This window comes from Charadrius vociferus, unplaced genomic scaffold, assembly GCF_000708025.1.
Source record: "Charadrius vociferus isolate BGI_N301 unplaced genomic scaffold, ASM70802v2 scaffold326, whole genome shotgun sequence".
NCBI classification, from domain to species: domain Eukaryota; kingdom Metazoa; phylum Chordata; class Aves; order Charadriiformes; family Charadriidae; genus Charadrius; species Charadrius vociferus.
In genome coordinates, this window is record NW_009649062.1 from 3,757,589 (window position 1) to 3,774,161 (window position 16,573).

A 16,573-nucleotide genomic window follows, 5' to 3' on the forward strand; every position below is an offset into this window, starting at 1 on the left:
TGGCAAAGTATGTTTTCATGCATTTGATATGTATAAAAATTTAAGAGATAGTGCCTATCACCTCTTGAACGAAAAAGACAAAAGCTTATTACCCACTTAAACTGGAGAAAGTTATTTAAAATCCGTTAAGAGAAAAAACACCCATAAACCATTTTGGTTTTTGTTACTAATGTCTGAGATTAGCACAAAAACGACACTATCTGTATTCCTGTATACATTCTTTTCCTAATTAAATCACTGCAAGGGTAAGCAGCGAGCACAACCCCAGGCATTTGGCAGTTTCAAAAGGTGGGACAAGTCAGTTCTTTCTTCAAAACTGAGCAGAACGCTTCTACTCCCATACTATTTAAAATGTTTAAGTCAGAAATCCCATCAAATGCACTGACAAGATTTTCTTTCACTAAGGAAAGTGTGGTGGTATAAGGAAAGCATGAAGAATGCTGAGATCCCACAATAACTCTCCTCAAAGGGATCCTGGATGTCTCACAGCAGAAAAAGGTTAATTGTGCCAACTTCCTAGACGAGCATTCCCTAACGAGTTGCAACTGGAACCCCACAACCAGCACTGCTGCAGTCATGAGCTCCTATAGTAGACAAAGTTTGGGCAAAATCAGGGGCGGGAGGGGAACGTGGACAGGACACACATGGCGGTAATCGTAAAACCATTCGGAAAAGCCTATGTAAGAACTTGTGCTGTCATTACTACATATATAACTGGACATTAACCTGACAATACAAATACAATGAGACCTTAAATGGACAAGAGGTCTTAATGAGCCTTCCCATAGTATTGTTGGGTTCCGCCATCCTCTGTTATGATGGCAACCAATCGCTACGGTATTAATGAAACTTGTCCAACCAGAGCTTGATTATTAAACAGCTGCTTAAAATAAAACAATCCCTCACACCATTAGAAGAGGAATGACCGTGTATGAACCACAGCTATTCCCATGACAATGTTCTCCTGCCAGGTATATAAACATCCCCCGCATTCACACACGCGCACACACGGAATAAAACATTATGAGCCCCCACCTACACAGAGAGCAATATTTTTAAAAGAAAAAAGAAATTTGGGAGTAAGTGCTGCCAATAAGCAACTAACAGATACGTTCGCACAATTACATTTAAAGCAATGCATGTTGCTACTGTTTTGCGAAATGGGAGATAACTGTCACCAAATGATAATAAAAGATGCACAGCTGGGATAGGTGGGGCAGCGCTGCACTGCGATGCCTTTAAGTAGCTGCATAAAACAAGAAAGCACATTTAACCTGGCTGAGATCTGAAAGATAAAATGCAAGTGAAACAATAACGGGAAAGTCGACAACAAGGGGTGCTAGAATAATATATTACAGCTGTTAGACCTAGTGCTTTCCTGAAAGGAAAAAGAATTGCAATAAAAACAAACTGTATTTTATGGTCCTAACAATGAAACAGCATTTTGCTTCTTCAAATCTGAATTTTATTGGCCTCAGAGGATTCTGTGTTCCTAAAGATTAGCCTTCCCATGGGAAATTAAAAAAAAAAAGTCAAAATATTAGTTCTCCTCTCATGAAGTCATTCTTTTGAGCAGGTTTCCTTAGCAGCCTTGCATGGCACAGCTTGTGAAACTGCCTTGCATTTCTTCCCACTCAAGAGTTTTAAAAAATAACTTTGAATCCCAGAAAGACCAAACAGGAATTACTCCAAGCTGGGTTTCCTTTGCGAGCACCACAAACTGATCGTGCTGCTTAGTCCAAAGCGGCAAAACAAAAACATTTTACTTTAGATTGATGGCCAAATGGCAGAAACATCTAAAAAAAAGAAAAGACTTCAAGCTGCGTCAGCAAAGCAGGATTTTGATTCTTATTCTTGATTAGAGATTCTTTTAGCCAAGACGCTTTGAGTTAGAACAATATACAGTAGCTAGACTTTCAAAGCTTTGGAACCACATGATACATTTGACTTAGTATAAACTCAGTTTGCAGACTGACCTTTGCCAACAGTACAAAAATAATGAGACTTGTTTACCTGTTTCCCAACCACTCCCTCAGACTTACAGCATCAGTGCCATTCATGTCATTATATATAGCCAATGCATAAGTGTGGTGTCCATATATGTAAGTCAAGGCTGTTTTAAAGACCAGTTAGTTAAAAGTAACTCTGCTCAAACCACTAGAACTAGACATGGATTAGCACTGAATATGTCAATTGATTGCCTTTAAATTAACCTGTTCATCACAGGATATGTAAACTGGGATTCATCTCCATCCTCCACAATAGACATACATCATATATCCTCAATCTAACATCACTTACAGAACCGTACTGAAAAATAAGCAACTCCAAATGCACATTGGGAAACATGTTTGCTCACACCACTGCTATGTTTCAGCTAAAGTGTGGTGTAAACAATACACAGAGGCGAATGTCAAACAGCATGTGCACTATGCTATGCTTGACCCTAGGAGAGGCCACCAAGCAGCAGATAAAAGGAGCACAGAAGAAAGAGTCCCAAAACAGTTACGGCAAGTATTGAGACCTGGAAAGGACATCTTTCTCTTCATTTCACCTAAGAACTGCTTTTGCGGAAGATGACTGTAGACAGAACCTATTTTTTATCAGTATATTTTATGTATTTGAACTGACAAAGCAGAACATTCAGATTCCCAGCAAATTATATTGTCAAATAATTAAGCTTCCACTTAAATGCCTACTTCAAATCTTTCAAAATCATTCTGCTACCGAATGCTGAACCAAAAAATAAGCAAATACAAAAACTGAGCCTGAAGTACACTGCTGAAAGATCAAATACAGTTTCTTTGTAAGGAGCAGCAGCTCCACAAACAATACTACTATCAGATAAAAATCTTTCACCAAGTCAGTACAGCCACAGAAAAAGAGAAGCAGTAAAACCAGCACAAGCAACCATATCTCTGCTTTGTTATTTCCCTATGAGTTCTTTCAATTCGCGCACAGTACCTGTCACCTCCTCATAGCATTTGGAGGAACAAAATAAAAGCGCAAGAGCCTGGCCAGAATCTGTGCCAAAAAGGACCTCTAGGTCTTGCTAACTCAATGAATGACCTTATTCCGCTCCCCTCCCCCCCCTCTTCACTTTTGTATAACTACATCTTCCCCCCCTCCAGCGAAAATGCTTACCTGCACTGAAGACCAGGTTCATACAGTCACAACTGTCCCCACCTTAAAATTCCTCAGATACAGAGGATTTATTCCATTTCTTGGGCAAGCCTTCTTACATCACGGAGCTTTACACAAACACAACAGCAACGCTAGTAGTACCTCACCTTGCCAAACTGTAGTTGCTTACATGTCTACACAAACCACGGTCACATCTTTGATTGTGGCACTGGTCCACCCAAGAAAACCCCCAAACAACTCCTCTGAATGCAGGTTGAGTACAGCTAATTTGCTGTTCTGTAAGCATGATTTTAACTGTACTATTTTCCCCATTAAATAAAGTTGTGTTTCCACTTCAAGAAAACAGAAAAATACCCTCCTCCAAAAGCCCTTGGAATAAAGATCCAATAACCATTCTGAAGGACTATTGGAAGCCAGAGGATCACAATCGAAACACGTCATGCCCTCCATGAAAATCAAAAAGTGGTAGTATAAAATGATATAACATAAAGATATAACATAAAAGATCAAAATATAATCTTAACCATGAAAAAAAGTTTGCATACTCTGGTGCAAAGTATAGACTGCATTTTAGAAATACTAATTATCTCTTTACTACTCAAGGCATAAATTATTAAACTTGTAAAAATTCGCAGGCTTTGTAGGGTTCAAGCCTGTCAAGACTACAACTGAATGTGCTGGGTTTGAGTCAATAGAACCCGAAAAAAAAGTTTGTGATCTCAAATGTCACTGAACCACCTCTCCCCATAATACAATCTCATCACCTGCCCGTTTCTTTCTTTAAAAAGGTACATGAAGTTATTCTGAACCAAAGATGATAAACCAGGAAAGATTAAATATTTACATTAATTGGCTAGATTACTCTATGATGAGATTAAATGGCAATTAGATTTAAAGTGAAAGACTTGTACAACGACAAACATATACTTTATTCCTGTACAATTCACTACAATGTCTTATTTGGCAGAGGCTGGCCCGTCTTGGAAAGATTTGGCAAAAAACATTTCAAGACAGCAAGTAAATCTTCCAACGCAAAAAGACTTATTTTAGTACCACTGTCTGGAAAGCCTTTCTCCAATACAATCCTGAGTACGTCCTGGTATTTCACGTGAACAGGTAACCTAGTAGGAAAATATGCATGCAAGAAGACCTACTATTTTCCGTAACAATGGAGCTACAAAGAAAATCCTGCTAATATATTAGCCCTATACTAGTGTTTTAGTTTGTATCATGGGTACACTTACTAAGCAAGTTTCCAACCATCCCGATTTAACCACATTTTTCTACAAACCATGCAGCACAGCTAGAGTACGCAAACCAAGTTTCTTTCGGATGAAACTAAACCTAAAGATATACCCTCAGAACCTATCTAATGCACTCCCACCACTAATGGGCATTCAGTCCACTAGACCAAATGAGAGCTAATCTGAACTATCTACACTACATACGTTTCAGGATGATCTGAGCCCGTGTTACAAATTGCTTTTCTCAAGACCTGCTTTATTGGTGTGCGCTGCTTGCTAAAATAGATGAAGCTGAGAACAGCCAGATTCTCAGCAAGTGTAAGTGGTAAAGCACATCTGACTTCAGTGAAGATTTCCCACCTCACACTTCCTGAAGATTAGGTCCTTGGCCAATATCATTCACCCCTCTTCAGTTTGAATTTACTTTATATTTGGCTTTAACATTGCAAGGGTTGCATTGTTCTCATGATCAAGTGTTAGACCTACTCTTCGCTTCAGCCTTTCTCTCTCCTTCAGCGTCAGTGTGTCAGCCTTGGCAATCACAGGGACAATGTTGACTTTTCCATGAAGAGCCTTCATGAATTCTACATCTAACGGTTTCAGCCTGCCGACAAGGGGAAAAAAAAAAAATAGAGGGGGAAAAAGGATCGGGTTTGGTTGGTTGGTTTTTAACAGACCGAAGGTATTAAAATTTATTTATTTCAAGTATCTACATAAATAGTACTTCCAGAATAAATTAAGACAGAGCACTTCCTTACCAGCTTGCTTGTATAAAGGTTGAATTGCGATTAAAATTGCCACTATAAAATAAATCGGATATTATAAGCTCTTATGTTTCTAGGTGATAAACAGCATAATACTGACTGCTTCAAAACAATATTACATGCCAAAAAGGGGACAAAGAAGAGGAGAGCATTAATCCCCAAAGACCGTTTTAATTGCACTGGCTAACTGACGGTGTAGGAAGTAACTCAATTAAAGTTAAGTTTCCAGTGCAAGTAATGAACAGACTTATGAACACAATATAACGCCCTACAACACAAGAGCTCAAGAGCTTTTTCTTACCCATGGCCAAAGGGAGAGATGAAGTAAAAACAGCAGTGGACTCTGTTGTCTATAATGTGGCGCCTGTTTAGACCGCTCTCATCATGAAGGTATCTTTCAAACTGGTTGTCAATGTACTGGATAATTGTTTTGAAGCTGTGGTATGGGGAGGGGCAGGAGGGAGAGAAAGAGAGGCATCTTAGATCAGCTTTAAAATAATAAAAAAAGAATTATAAAAAGATAAGAACATAAGGAGGAGAATCACACCTTTATTAAGAACATTTCTGTTATAAAAATTCAACTTCCTAGCATTGTATCTACTCCTGAGGAAAAGTATTTTGATAATGCAAAAAAGATATTTTCATAGCAACCACCATGTCTATTTACACCTAGAACTACTTTCAAGTGTTACTCTGTCCACTGGATAAAAAGTTCAAGTGTAAGCTCAGAAAAAAAGCACTCAGTGTGCCGAGACAACACAGACAGGAACAGAAGACTAAGGATTTTTCTGCTTTTTTTCTTGGGGTAAGGAGTGAGGATTTGTTTTTAAACCAGCTGACAAAGGACATATCCCGGATATCCTCTTGATTTACAACCCTGACCCTACAGCTAGGTTTCTATAGTTACCTGTGAAAATTCTGGTATTCTAGTCTGTTTGAATTAAGTACAAATACGTTTGCAAGTCATGCACTAAAGCATCACATGATTTATTAAGCTATTTTTGTTACCTTACAGAATCCTTTTCTGTTGGCAAAGAAAAATAATTCCTACTTAGTTCAAGGCTATTTAAAATATGCCCTGCAAAGAAGTAAAGGAAGACAAAATTCAATCATGTAGATTAATCAGATACAAAAAGCAGTGACCAGAGAGAGAAAAGAAAACATAATGCATTACTAAGAAGATTGTTTTAAGATATTCCAGAGCATGTAGACACCTGTAAACAACATTAATATAAAAGGACACTTTATATTAAGTAGTGCAGGGGAAGGGAAATGAACACACTGATCAAGATAAGATTAGGTAGATGATTGTGTGTCATGAACATATCTTAAACTACTTGGGAAAAAACGGAGCAGAAAGCTTAACTTGGAAAATAGCATTTCTGTTGTTGAGAAAGTGAAATTTGACTAGAGGAATTTAAGCAGGGAACAGACAAGAGAACACACAAAAAAAAGAATTAGTAATCTGGAAAACCAACACATAGAATGATGGCAAATACCATGACAGGCAGCAAAGTTCAACCCTGGGCTGCGTACCTGTAATGAAGTTAATGAAAGAAAGTAACAAGAATGATGGAAGAGAACCTGGAGGGAATTTTATTTTCCAAAGCTGAGTAAGATTTTGGATCTAGGAGGAATAAACCCATAGTAGACTATATATACACGTTTATACCTTTGCCAGACTTGCACTGTTCTAAGTCATACTACAGAAGACAACACAGAAAAACATTGGAATTTATTTTAGTGCTGCTCAACTCTAAGAACTAGCACCTTAATGCCTAAATGTGTTGAAAAAGGACAACATGTTTTATGTTCCTGTTGATCTTAGCTACTCTCCTCTTAGCCGGTGAAAGGCAACGAGACTGAAGACACACAGATCTTAGGACAGAAACCAAGCACAAACAATGGGGAAGCAACTATCACACATTTATCTGGCAATGTCATTAGTTTACGTGCAGTTTTCTAGCTCTAACAGCTATAATTTTCCCTATAAATATGGCGTTAGTGTCCTGTACCTTCTGACTTCCGGGAAACACCTGGCTTACACCACTGCGTTGTCATTACTGAGGAGATAGCACATCCTGTATTTTAACACCAAACAACACAACTGTTGCATTTAAACTCATTGGGGGAAACGAACAATATTACCAAGCTGCCAAAAAACACAAAATACAACTTAAGTCCATAAAAAAAGCAAGTTAGCAGCAGCCAGAAAGCAGTTATCAAAGAATTACCTGCAACACTACAACCAAGATGAAACAAGACATACGATCAGCACTATGTAATTTGTAGACTGTTTTTGTCAACCATCCTTCTGATGTCAGATTTGATCCCAAATCTGTGCATGAAGCAATTTCTTTTTCTTCCCCGCCTCGGATCCTTTCTGTCTGATGAAAGATGTTACTTTAAGGAAATACTTCTCTCATGATGCCAATGTCCTTATGCAAGGAAGAGCCATTGTATGCTTCAAACCTTCGACGATACAGAGTTTTACTATTCTCCAAACACACACCTAAACTGATGCCAAGAGCATTCCAGGCTAGTACTGAAGCTTCACACAGTATCTAAAAAATTAACTACGGTTAAATGTGGTTAGCATCCACCTTTTCTTACAGGCTGTTTTAAGTACAATAGCATTTGGGAAAAAAAAAAATCTACTTTAGAGAATGTTTTGTACTAAATCTATAACAACTCATTTGTCAATCCAATACTGTTATTCTTCCAGGAGACCCCTTGGACAAACACCTGACAACACATAATCCTTACCAGCATTTCTTCTGCAATGGAAAAATACACAAAAATTGACCCCACCTCCCAACCTTGAAAGTCAAACTCTAAAATTAAGCCCTTTCATCAATAGGAAACCTACTCAGGAGAAAGATATTTGAAACAGTATCAGCAGTTGCTGCCTCCTAGGGACACTGTGCCCATTTGATTTACCTCTGTTCAAAAATAACCTTAGTAAAATTCATCACCTTGAAAAACAGGTAGTCTGCACAAATTGCAGCTTTCCCCAAAAAAGTGCTTTACAAAACGTGGATCGAGATCAGCACCATCTACCGGTTAACCGTAATTGCAGTAAATGCTCCTGAACACAAACATAAGTTCAAGAACACGAACTCACTGCTTCCTCTGAACTAGCAAGGAAGGGAGGCAGCTGCACTGGGTTAGTCTTGACTATAGTTTGAAACAAAGAGTCTATCCATCCAAGTCCCTGTGACATCCTGTAAAGATTAACAAGCTTTGTCAAAATGACGCTCATCGTGGCTCAAACTCTTTTTATGTGACTAAAAATGGGACTAAAGAAATACAATTCTATCTATTATTTCTAAAAAAGAAAATGGGACTAAAGAGATACAATTAAAATTAACTGTATCTTTTTATTTTGTAGTATAAAAGTACTATTTGTTCCTGTAATGTATTTGATGTTTAAGATTTGACACAGAAAATGAAGTATAAAGCAGTAAACTGTTCTACTGGGTCTGAATCATCAAGGAATGACTCTATTCCAAGCCTCCAAAGAGAAAGGGGAAAAATCTGAACACGTAGGTCTCTAAGAAACATTTTAGCAGAATAAACAAAAGGCATTAGAACACAATCAACAGGAAGAGCTCTATGTAACACAATACACGAGCTGCAGAGCTCTTAGCTCCAGCGGAAGGAAGCTCTAGTCAACAGCGCACAAAATAAGCAAGACCATGCTGCAGTCCAGAAAGATGTCTCAGTGTTACTTTCAAAGTTCAATTATTTTTAACTTAATAAAGTAGGAAAACAAAAATCCCACTACAGCTTCACTTTCAAACTTCCATTTAGTATACAACATAACTCCACTGCCTTCATTTTTGCTGTGTTTCTACAGTTTCTTTCCATAGAAAGAAAAGAAAAACCATGTCTAATAACAATGTTCATCACAATGCTCCAGATAACACGGCATTTGGTCACGAAAATACTACAAAACATTCTATTAGCATTACAGATGTTTATTTTATCAGCTGTTTGCCTCCCTGATCTTTAACTTATACAGAAGAACTTAAATCAAGCAGCACTAGCTTTATGCTCCCTTTCTCTGCACACTGACTATTTGCCTTAGGATTACCACCACAAAAAAGTGTAAAGAAAAATTAATGGCTAAACAAAATAAATATTGTTAGCAATTCTTACAAGACAATTGTGGAAATTCAAAGTTTAGCTTCTAGTTGCACTGGAATAATTCAGGCATCCTAGTAAGCATGTTAATGTATCTCACTTGAAAAATGTCATCACAGGATCAGTTTTCCACACTTAAAGAAAAGTGCATGAGGATGATAACTTGGAAATTACATTTATGAACCAACTTATTAATTCTAATTTTGTTACAAACTGCCCAGTTCCTTCATAGCTATTTTACCATTTTCTTTCTTTATGAGCTTTATGCTAAAGTAATTATGTATGTTTTCCAGTGTATCCTCAGACAATTATTTCAGCTGCTAAAGATTATCAACGATATTTAGCCCAGACACAGCTACAAAGTAGCTCTGTCATAAAAAAAATACAGTTCTATCCAAATTGCTAGTAGTACATATAAAGGACAGGGAATGAAATGTCTTAAAAACATGGAAATTGTATGGGCCAGAGGCACAGGAAAGACAAAGAAAACATTTCCCTCCACCAGAATTCCACCCTATCGGAGCACCTATGGAGACAAAAAGTTGACTGCAGTTGTCACAGAGAACCTTACTGGAAGAAAGGCCATTAATTTTGGGGGAGAAACACAAGACAGCCTAGAGAACACTAACCAAATCTTTTAAAAACAAAGTGGTTAGAAAATTGAAACAGGAAGTTGCACAAAGCAATACACTTTTATGAGACGTGCATTTTAGGCTACAAAAATTGTAAGAGAAAACTGATTTGAAAGCTCACACAAACCAAATCATGTCAGTGAGGATACGAAGATGAGCACCCCAAATGCAGAAGTCCTTAGAAAATTGTGCTTAACTGCAAAGACCCTCTACTGTGAATTCAAGATAACGCTTTATTAACGTTAAGAATAATGAACCTGTTGCTTCCTTTTAGTACATCAAAGTTATCTAAAGACCACCAGCTGGATCACCTAACTTCAGAGAAACAGACACATGAGAGTAGTGTTTGTGTAAGATACAAACTCCATCAAGCAAAGCAGTATTTACACACATACCAATCCTGGCTGTTAATGGCATCTCCATATCCTGGTGTGTCAACTACTGTTAAACGCAGTTTCACCCCTCGCTCTTCTATCTCTACCGTAGAAGCTTCAATTTGAACAGTTCTCTCTATTTTCTCTAAAATAAAGGAACATTTTGATTGTTATTACGCCTATCAATTGCTGCAGAAACCCCTGCAGGAGAGAGCAACAGACAAGGAAATGCGATCTGCAGTGTATTGTAGCCCATATGGCATAAAATATTTTCAAGAAAAAAAAACCCAAAGCTAGCTAGTTAACACTGCATTTTTTTTTGTAAATAAACAAGCAGCAATGAGCTAAAAGAAGGCGATTTACTCATGACAATATGCAAAAATAAAGTTATAATACTCAGAAGCATGCTAGATTCTTCAGCAAAAGGTATTTCTGCCTCTAGCCAGGATTTAAAGCATTACAGGCAAATAACATTAGAGGAAATGGGGATTAGAGCAAAACCACATTTAGGTTTATTGACACCTAAAAGGTTTGGGGGCTTGTTTTTTTTTAATAACAATTGATGAAGAAACAACAAAAGCTGAGTCTTTGAAAGGAAATATAAATGAGAAAGTGACAGCTCCAAAAAAATACAATTTGGAGGATTAAAATACATCTAGACAGCATGAAGGGAGGGTCTTATGGGTGAAGTTATCAGCATGAAGCAATGTTAACTGGAAGAACATGAAATTTCATACGGTATGTGCTGGAGGAACTGCGAAACCACATTTACCTGCAGCTCCAGGAATATAACGTTCTGGATAGAGATCAGTCAGGAACAGACTGTTAATTAAAGTGGATTTTCCCAAGCCAGACTCACCTACAAACAAAATAATTCAGGTTATTAAGCATATATACTTTTTACTCCAGGCTTTTAAAAGCACCTCCTCTTTCCCCAAGCCCACATTATAGAGGAAAAAAAATTTGTTCATCAGGATCCACCCTAGTTTTTGAGATAAAAACATCAAAGGTTCAGCTAAGCACTTCAAAAACACAGGAAAAACAAGCCTCTGGTCTTTTTATAAATGTTACATGAAAATGCTAAGTTTACTGTAATAGATTTCATAATAATAGCTGAAAGGTCATACAGCACTTTGACTATAGATCTAGAGATAGTTAGGGTACTTCAGGGAAATAAAAGCTTTTTTTCATTTAAACTTACAAAATCAGGAGCTGTAACCCTCTTGTTTAAAGTTTGAGGGCTTTATGGTTTTCCTAAGCTAGAAATTGAACCTGGAACTCTGTTAGGAAGGAGAATGAATAAAGCAATCCCAAACTAAGAGTTGAGCTTTGCGCCCTTATAGTTAGGCTACATACGTCCTGTGAAACATGAAACAAAATCATAAGAAAATTATTCAAAATTCACCTGAGAAGTTCCATAATTCTAGAACTTCAGGTCATACAAATTTTGTCCTACATCAAAGTAATAAAGTTAAACCTGTAAATGCAATTACTAAATCTGAATTTCAAGAAGCCACTTTTTTTCCTAACCCAAAGAATCAAAGGAGTCAGCATTAGAACAATTGGCTGTAGTTAGATGCTACTAACCTAATCTTAAGAGATGGAGAAGTTATCCGTATTTATCATCACAAACTACATGAAATAAAAAAACTACACTTATTCCAAATTACTTATTTTTTACAGACATTGCTGAACGCTCTGTCACCAGATAATTCCAAATGGTATTACAGGGCACAGAGAATGAGAGGGAAGCGTTACACATCTCTTCTCATTTTCATTTTTCAGTAACATGTAGTTCCAAGGTAACTACTACAAAAAGTACTATAGTACCATAGTACTAGTACTATGGACTTGCTTTGCACTTGCATAACATTAAACTGATTCAATCCAAGTATAATTCAAAAACTTAAAACAGCTTTGTGCCTAAATAACTTTCCACCAAAGACTCCTACAGGTGCTCATTCACAGAACAGGCAAATTAGAAGTTTAGTTTTAATACCAGAGTGAGTCAGTCCAGAACAGCAGAAAACACAATGGTGTCACCATTTCAACAGCAAGATATTCACCATGTGCATTCATGCCTTCAGTGGGGGAAATGGGAGTCAAAGAAAGATTAAGCAACTATCCCTACCATCTGACGATGAGTCAGGAATACAAGAATGTCCTGTTGGCTCAAAGTCACGATCTTTAATAATTATATATACTCCCCCCTACCAAACACAACAAAATAGTAAGAGTTTTAATTAGAGAGTGTATAGATGTTCAAAGCTTTTTCCTCTGTATAACAGTCAATTGCTAAGTAGGAAGACATATATGTCTATGAAATAAATTTTTTTGTTGTTGTTCAGTCAAAAATACTTAAACGAGTCACTTACCAACCACCATGAGCGTGAATTCAAAGCCCTTCTTCACAGATTTCCTGTGAACCTGGTTGGGCAGATTAGCGAATCCCACATAGCCTGCTGAGTCGGAAAACTGACAAGAAAACAAAAGTTGAGTACAAATGAGATCCCCTTCCCCCTAAAAAGTTGAAACAGAGTTCAGTTGCTTCTATACAATAAAGTGCAGAGGTATATAAAGCACATGGAAAAAATAGAGAATGAAACAATTTTTTGCTGCTATAGCAAGGCAGACCTTGAAACAGGCCCGTTTACCAACCAGTCGGATATAAATAGAAATCTCGTAAGTACCTTGGGCTGCACACAAACAAAAGTCTCTCCTTAATAATCTGCAAGCTTGCAAGAACATGCTATTATGAATCTTAAACTGTAAACATAGCTAAAAATCCCAGAGATTTTAAGCTAGAGGTGAAAAATATCTGTTTAAATTTGGTATCTGCTTGTCCTGGTTTGACAAATAAGGTACCATGCTGCTACTATCTTCTATAAACATAAATAATGCATACACTCACATGTAGAAAAACAAGAACATTGTATAGTAATGCAGAGATTGCCAAGATAGAATCACAGAGATTTATCTTCTGCTTGTTAAACTGTTCACCTATCTTCACAATGGTTAACTTCTAACACAAAAGCAGGAAAAAGAAACGTGCCTGAAAAACTTATCAAAGAGATTTGGGCTATAAAAAGGGCATTCTGCTTCACCATCTGTTACCAATTGACCGAAATCCTAATAGGAGCCTAAATAAGAACTGCAGCCACTTGATTTAGGGACCTATGAGCTAGCTGGAACCAAATGTTTTCTTCACAGATGAGTTTGAGAATAGTTTTTATACAATACCATACTTCCAGTGGGGCAGAGGGGGGTACAGGGGAAATCCCTCAAAAGGTAATTAGTTATTTGCTAACAATCCTTTTAAAACCCACACAGATGGGCAAAAACATTAGAACTGAAGGTTTGTCAAATGAAATTTCCTTAGGTAAAGGCATCATCCTAAACGTGTAAGCAAACACTGAACATCTGGCAAACATTCGAAAGCCTATCACTAGGCTCACATGCAAGCTCTGTTTCAACTAAACAGTTCCCTTTAAGAAAGGCAACTGAAGCAATAAGGTATCATTTATTCACTATTTTAGCATGTCAGTAAAACCACAAGTATTTTCAGAAGTTGAATAGATTCTAAGCAAAATTTTGGCTATGCAGCCATCTCTTTACCTTCACTTTTTCACCGGACTGAGACATGTTTCGTCACTCGTAGTTTCAGACACTGGAAAACAAAATCCACAGTGCATGTCACTGACTTGAAGACTACATTCATTTTAATTTTGAACTGATCACTTGCATACGACAGTCACATTTGATTCTAGTAGAATGAAATGTAACATACTCAAAGATTACAGGAACAAACAAGCCATAGTCAAAACGGCTGCTTCTGTAAAGCTCTTCACAGGCAAGAAATTACACAGGATTATCAAAACCAGAATACTGCATTTAAATACTAAAAAGTTTTAGAACAGAAAGATTCCTTTGAAACTGAAAATACTAAAATTCAGTATCCCTAAAGATATTTCATCCATCCTGTCTTTAAAAAAGGAAAAATATCTACCAAAAGCTGATGCTGAGTATGCATGGTACTCCTGACGTAATTTTTTTAAGTTCTCTGACTCTAATTAGCTAGTAAAACATGAAATTTTAATATTCTCTGTTCCCAATTCCCTGTACGGAATAGCATAAGGAAGTCGATTTTCCTTCCATTTTTACCCTTTCCACTTACAATTTATATGTTTCTTAAGGATGGTTTACAAATAGATGAATGTAATGTAACTGTAGTTCAAAAAATCACATTTGAGAATTATTTCAACATACAAAAATTCTCCCGAGAACAGGACACCTATGGGATTTCCAGGTAAAGGCTATAACATTATTTTCAGTCACTTCAAAGCACTATGGCTGAATGTGAACACTACACCGAACTTGCAGAACCTTGGCACTTGGCAAACCCACGTCAGACGTGAAAACTCACCCTGATCTGAAGGGCTATCAAAAAGATTTGTTCTTTAGTTTCAGACAGCCAGAACAGCTGGGGTTTGGCAAGCCCTTATCTTTTACTCAAGGATGTTAGTTGTGCTATAGATCGGTTATCACAGCAATAGGGAGGCCCTTTTATTTACAGCAGCCATGGAGAGCTGACAGGAAAGGCAGGAGCTGCAGGAGCACTTCACAGCTTGGTTTGTTGACAAGGCAGCTCTTGGCCTGGGGAAGTGACCTGCACAGGCACCTGTGTGTTCAGGCAGAAACGCTTTCCTGTTGGGTAGCGGGAGCCGCTCTAGCAGGACACGGTCCTCTTTCTGACACCGGCAGTTTGGCAGTCAAACCCTAGCAGAGGAATACTAAGCTTCAGACTAAAGGAAAAGTCGAAGTTGGCATAACTGCAACTTGGAAATTTATAGAAAATGCGTCTTCAGCTCACATGGCAATTGATTTGCCCTGAAGCCGGCATTTCAAATCCTGGCAGCTGTGCAGAAACCAGCCACCCTGTAAGCAAGGAAAGTTGGTTTGATTTTTGTTTTTGTTTGTTTTTTTTTTTTTTCCTGCTACAACTACTTTTCCCCCAGACGCAGTTCATTTGCTTGGTAATGAAAGCCTAATACATCCATCACCTGGAAAATAGGGGTGTCCTCCTCGTAATCATCTTACAACTGCCTCTAATTGGGTATTCCTCAAAACAGCCTAGGAAACATACCTTAAGAACCGTTTTGAAAAAAGAAACAAAAACCAACAGAGCTTACTTTTCTTTGACCAATATGCAAGGGCTCATTCCAGTCTCCAACCAACAAGCACTACAGATCCCTAAAGCCAGTCACAACCTCACTGATGGATGTAACTCATTGCTCTGTCCACATCTTGTTTCGACATTTGGAAACCCCTGTTGTCACCTTTGTCTATAAAAACCAGTAACATAATTTGAGAGTTTAGAAGAGTTTATAAATAGTCACTGCCTGAGTGTTAACATAGGCCGACCTTCTGGCCCATTTCTCACAGTAATGCCAGAAGAGAAGCCACCAGAGCAGCTGCCTACAGTTAGAGGTGAGAAAGGGGAACAATCCAGATTTAAATATGTATGGCAAATTCTCTAATTACTTCTGCTCTAAACTGACAGCATAGTCACATCCATTGTAGCATTACCCAAGCTACTCGATTAAAAAGCAAAAGAGTCAAAGTTGTCAATTGATTATGACACATCTGGCTTCAAAATTAGTCCGCCATCTCAGAAAAAGCTAAATTTACAATAAATGATTCCACAAACATAACTTACTAAGCCTCTTTCCTACCAAGCAAATCATATTTACCCTCTGTCTTACTCTGACCAAAGAGGAGTTGTAGCTAAAGCTGCAGGACAGCTGCTCTGATCACAGCATGACGGCTGTGCAGGCTTAAACGTCTGTGTACAACAAGCACCCAGTTAGTTACTTCCCACTATATTTTCTTAGAATAGAAATATGCTAACTAAAAGTTAGCTGGCAAAATTAAAAAAAAAAAAAAAAAAATTAAAAAAATTAGAACTGCTGTTCCACAGCACCTAAATAATGCACCGAGGTTCAAATGAAACCTTGGTCATTCAGCCTCAACACATTTTGCAATTCATAATACTGCCCTCCTGAGGTTTCCTAGAAAATTATTCAACCAACCAACTTCTCCAGATGACCATGAGCTGTCTTCCTGAAGCTTTACTATATCATTATAAATCAAAACCTTAGAATTGGCAAAATACCATATGTTACATCTTCTTACAGCACCAAATAACCACAGTGCTTGCAGCATTGCTTACAAGTAATAACTTGTGAATGCACCAATGACAGTTGTATGCA

General features: G+C 37.6%; 1 protein-coding gene across 1 annotated transcript in view; it reads right to left on the reverse strand.

Moving 5' to 3' along the window:
- LOC104289209 (septin-2) overlaps positions 1-14,138 on the reverse strand; it is a 33,447-nt gene extending 19,309 nt beyond the window's left edge. Inside the window, exons 1-7 of the mRNA XM_009888125.1 lie at positions 14,060-14,138; positions 13,920-13,971; positions 12,680-12,779; positions 11,077-11,163; positions 10,326-10,449; positions 5,454-5,588; positions 4,875-4,992 (exon numbers count right to left, since the gene is read on the reverse strand). Of these exons, the coding sequence (XP_009886427.1) occupies positions 4,875-4,992; positions 5,454-5,588; positions 10,326-10,449; positions 11,077-11,163; positions 12,680-12,779; positions 13,920-13,946 (591 nt within the window). The 5' untranslated portion in view covers positions 13,947-13,971; positions 14,060-14,138. The remainder of the gene's footprint in view (positions 1-4,874; positions 4,993-5,453; positions 5,589-10,325; positions 10,450-11,076; positions 11,164-12,679; positions 12,780-13,919; positions 13,972-14,059) is intronic.
- Positions 14,139-16,573: the final 2,435 nt, after the last annotated feature.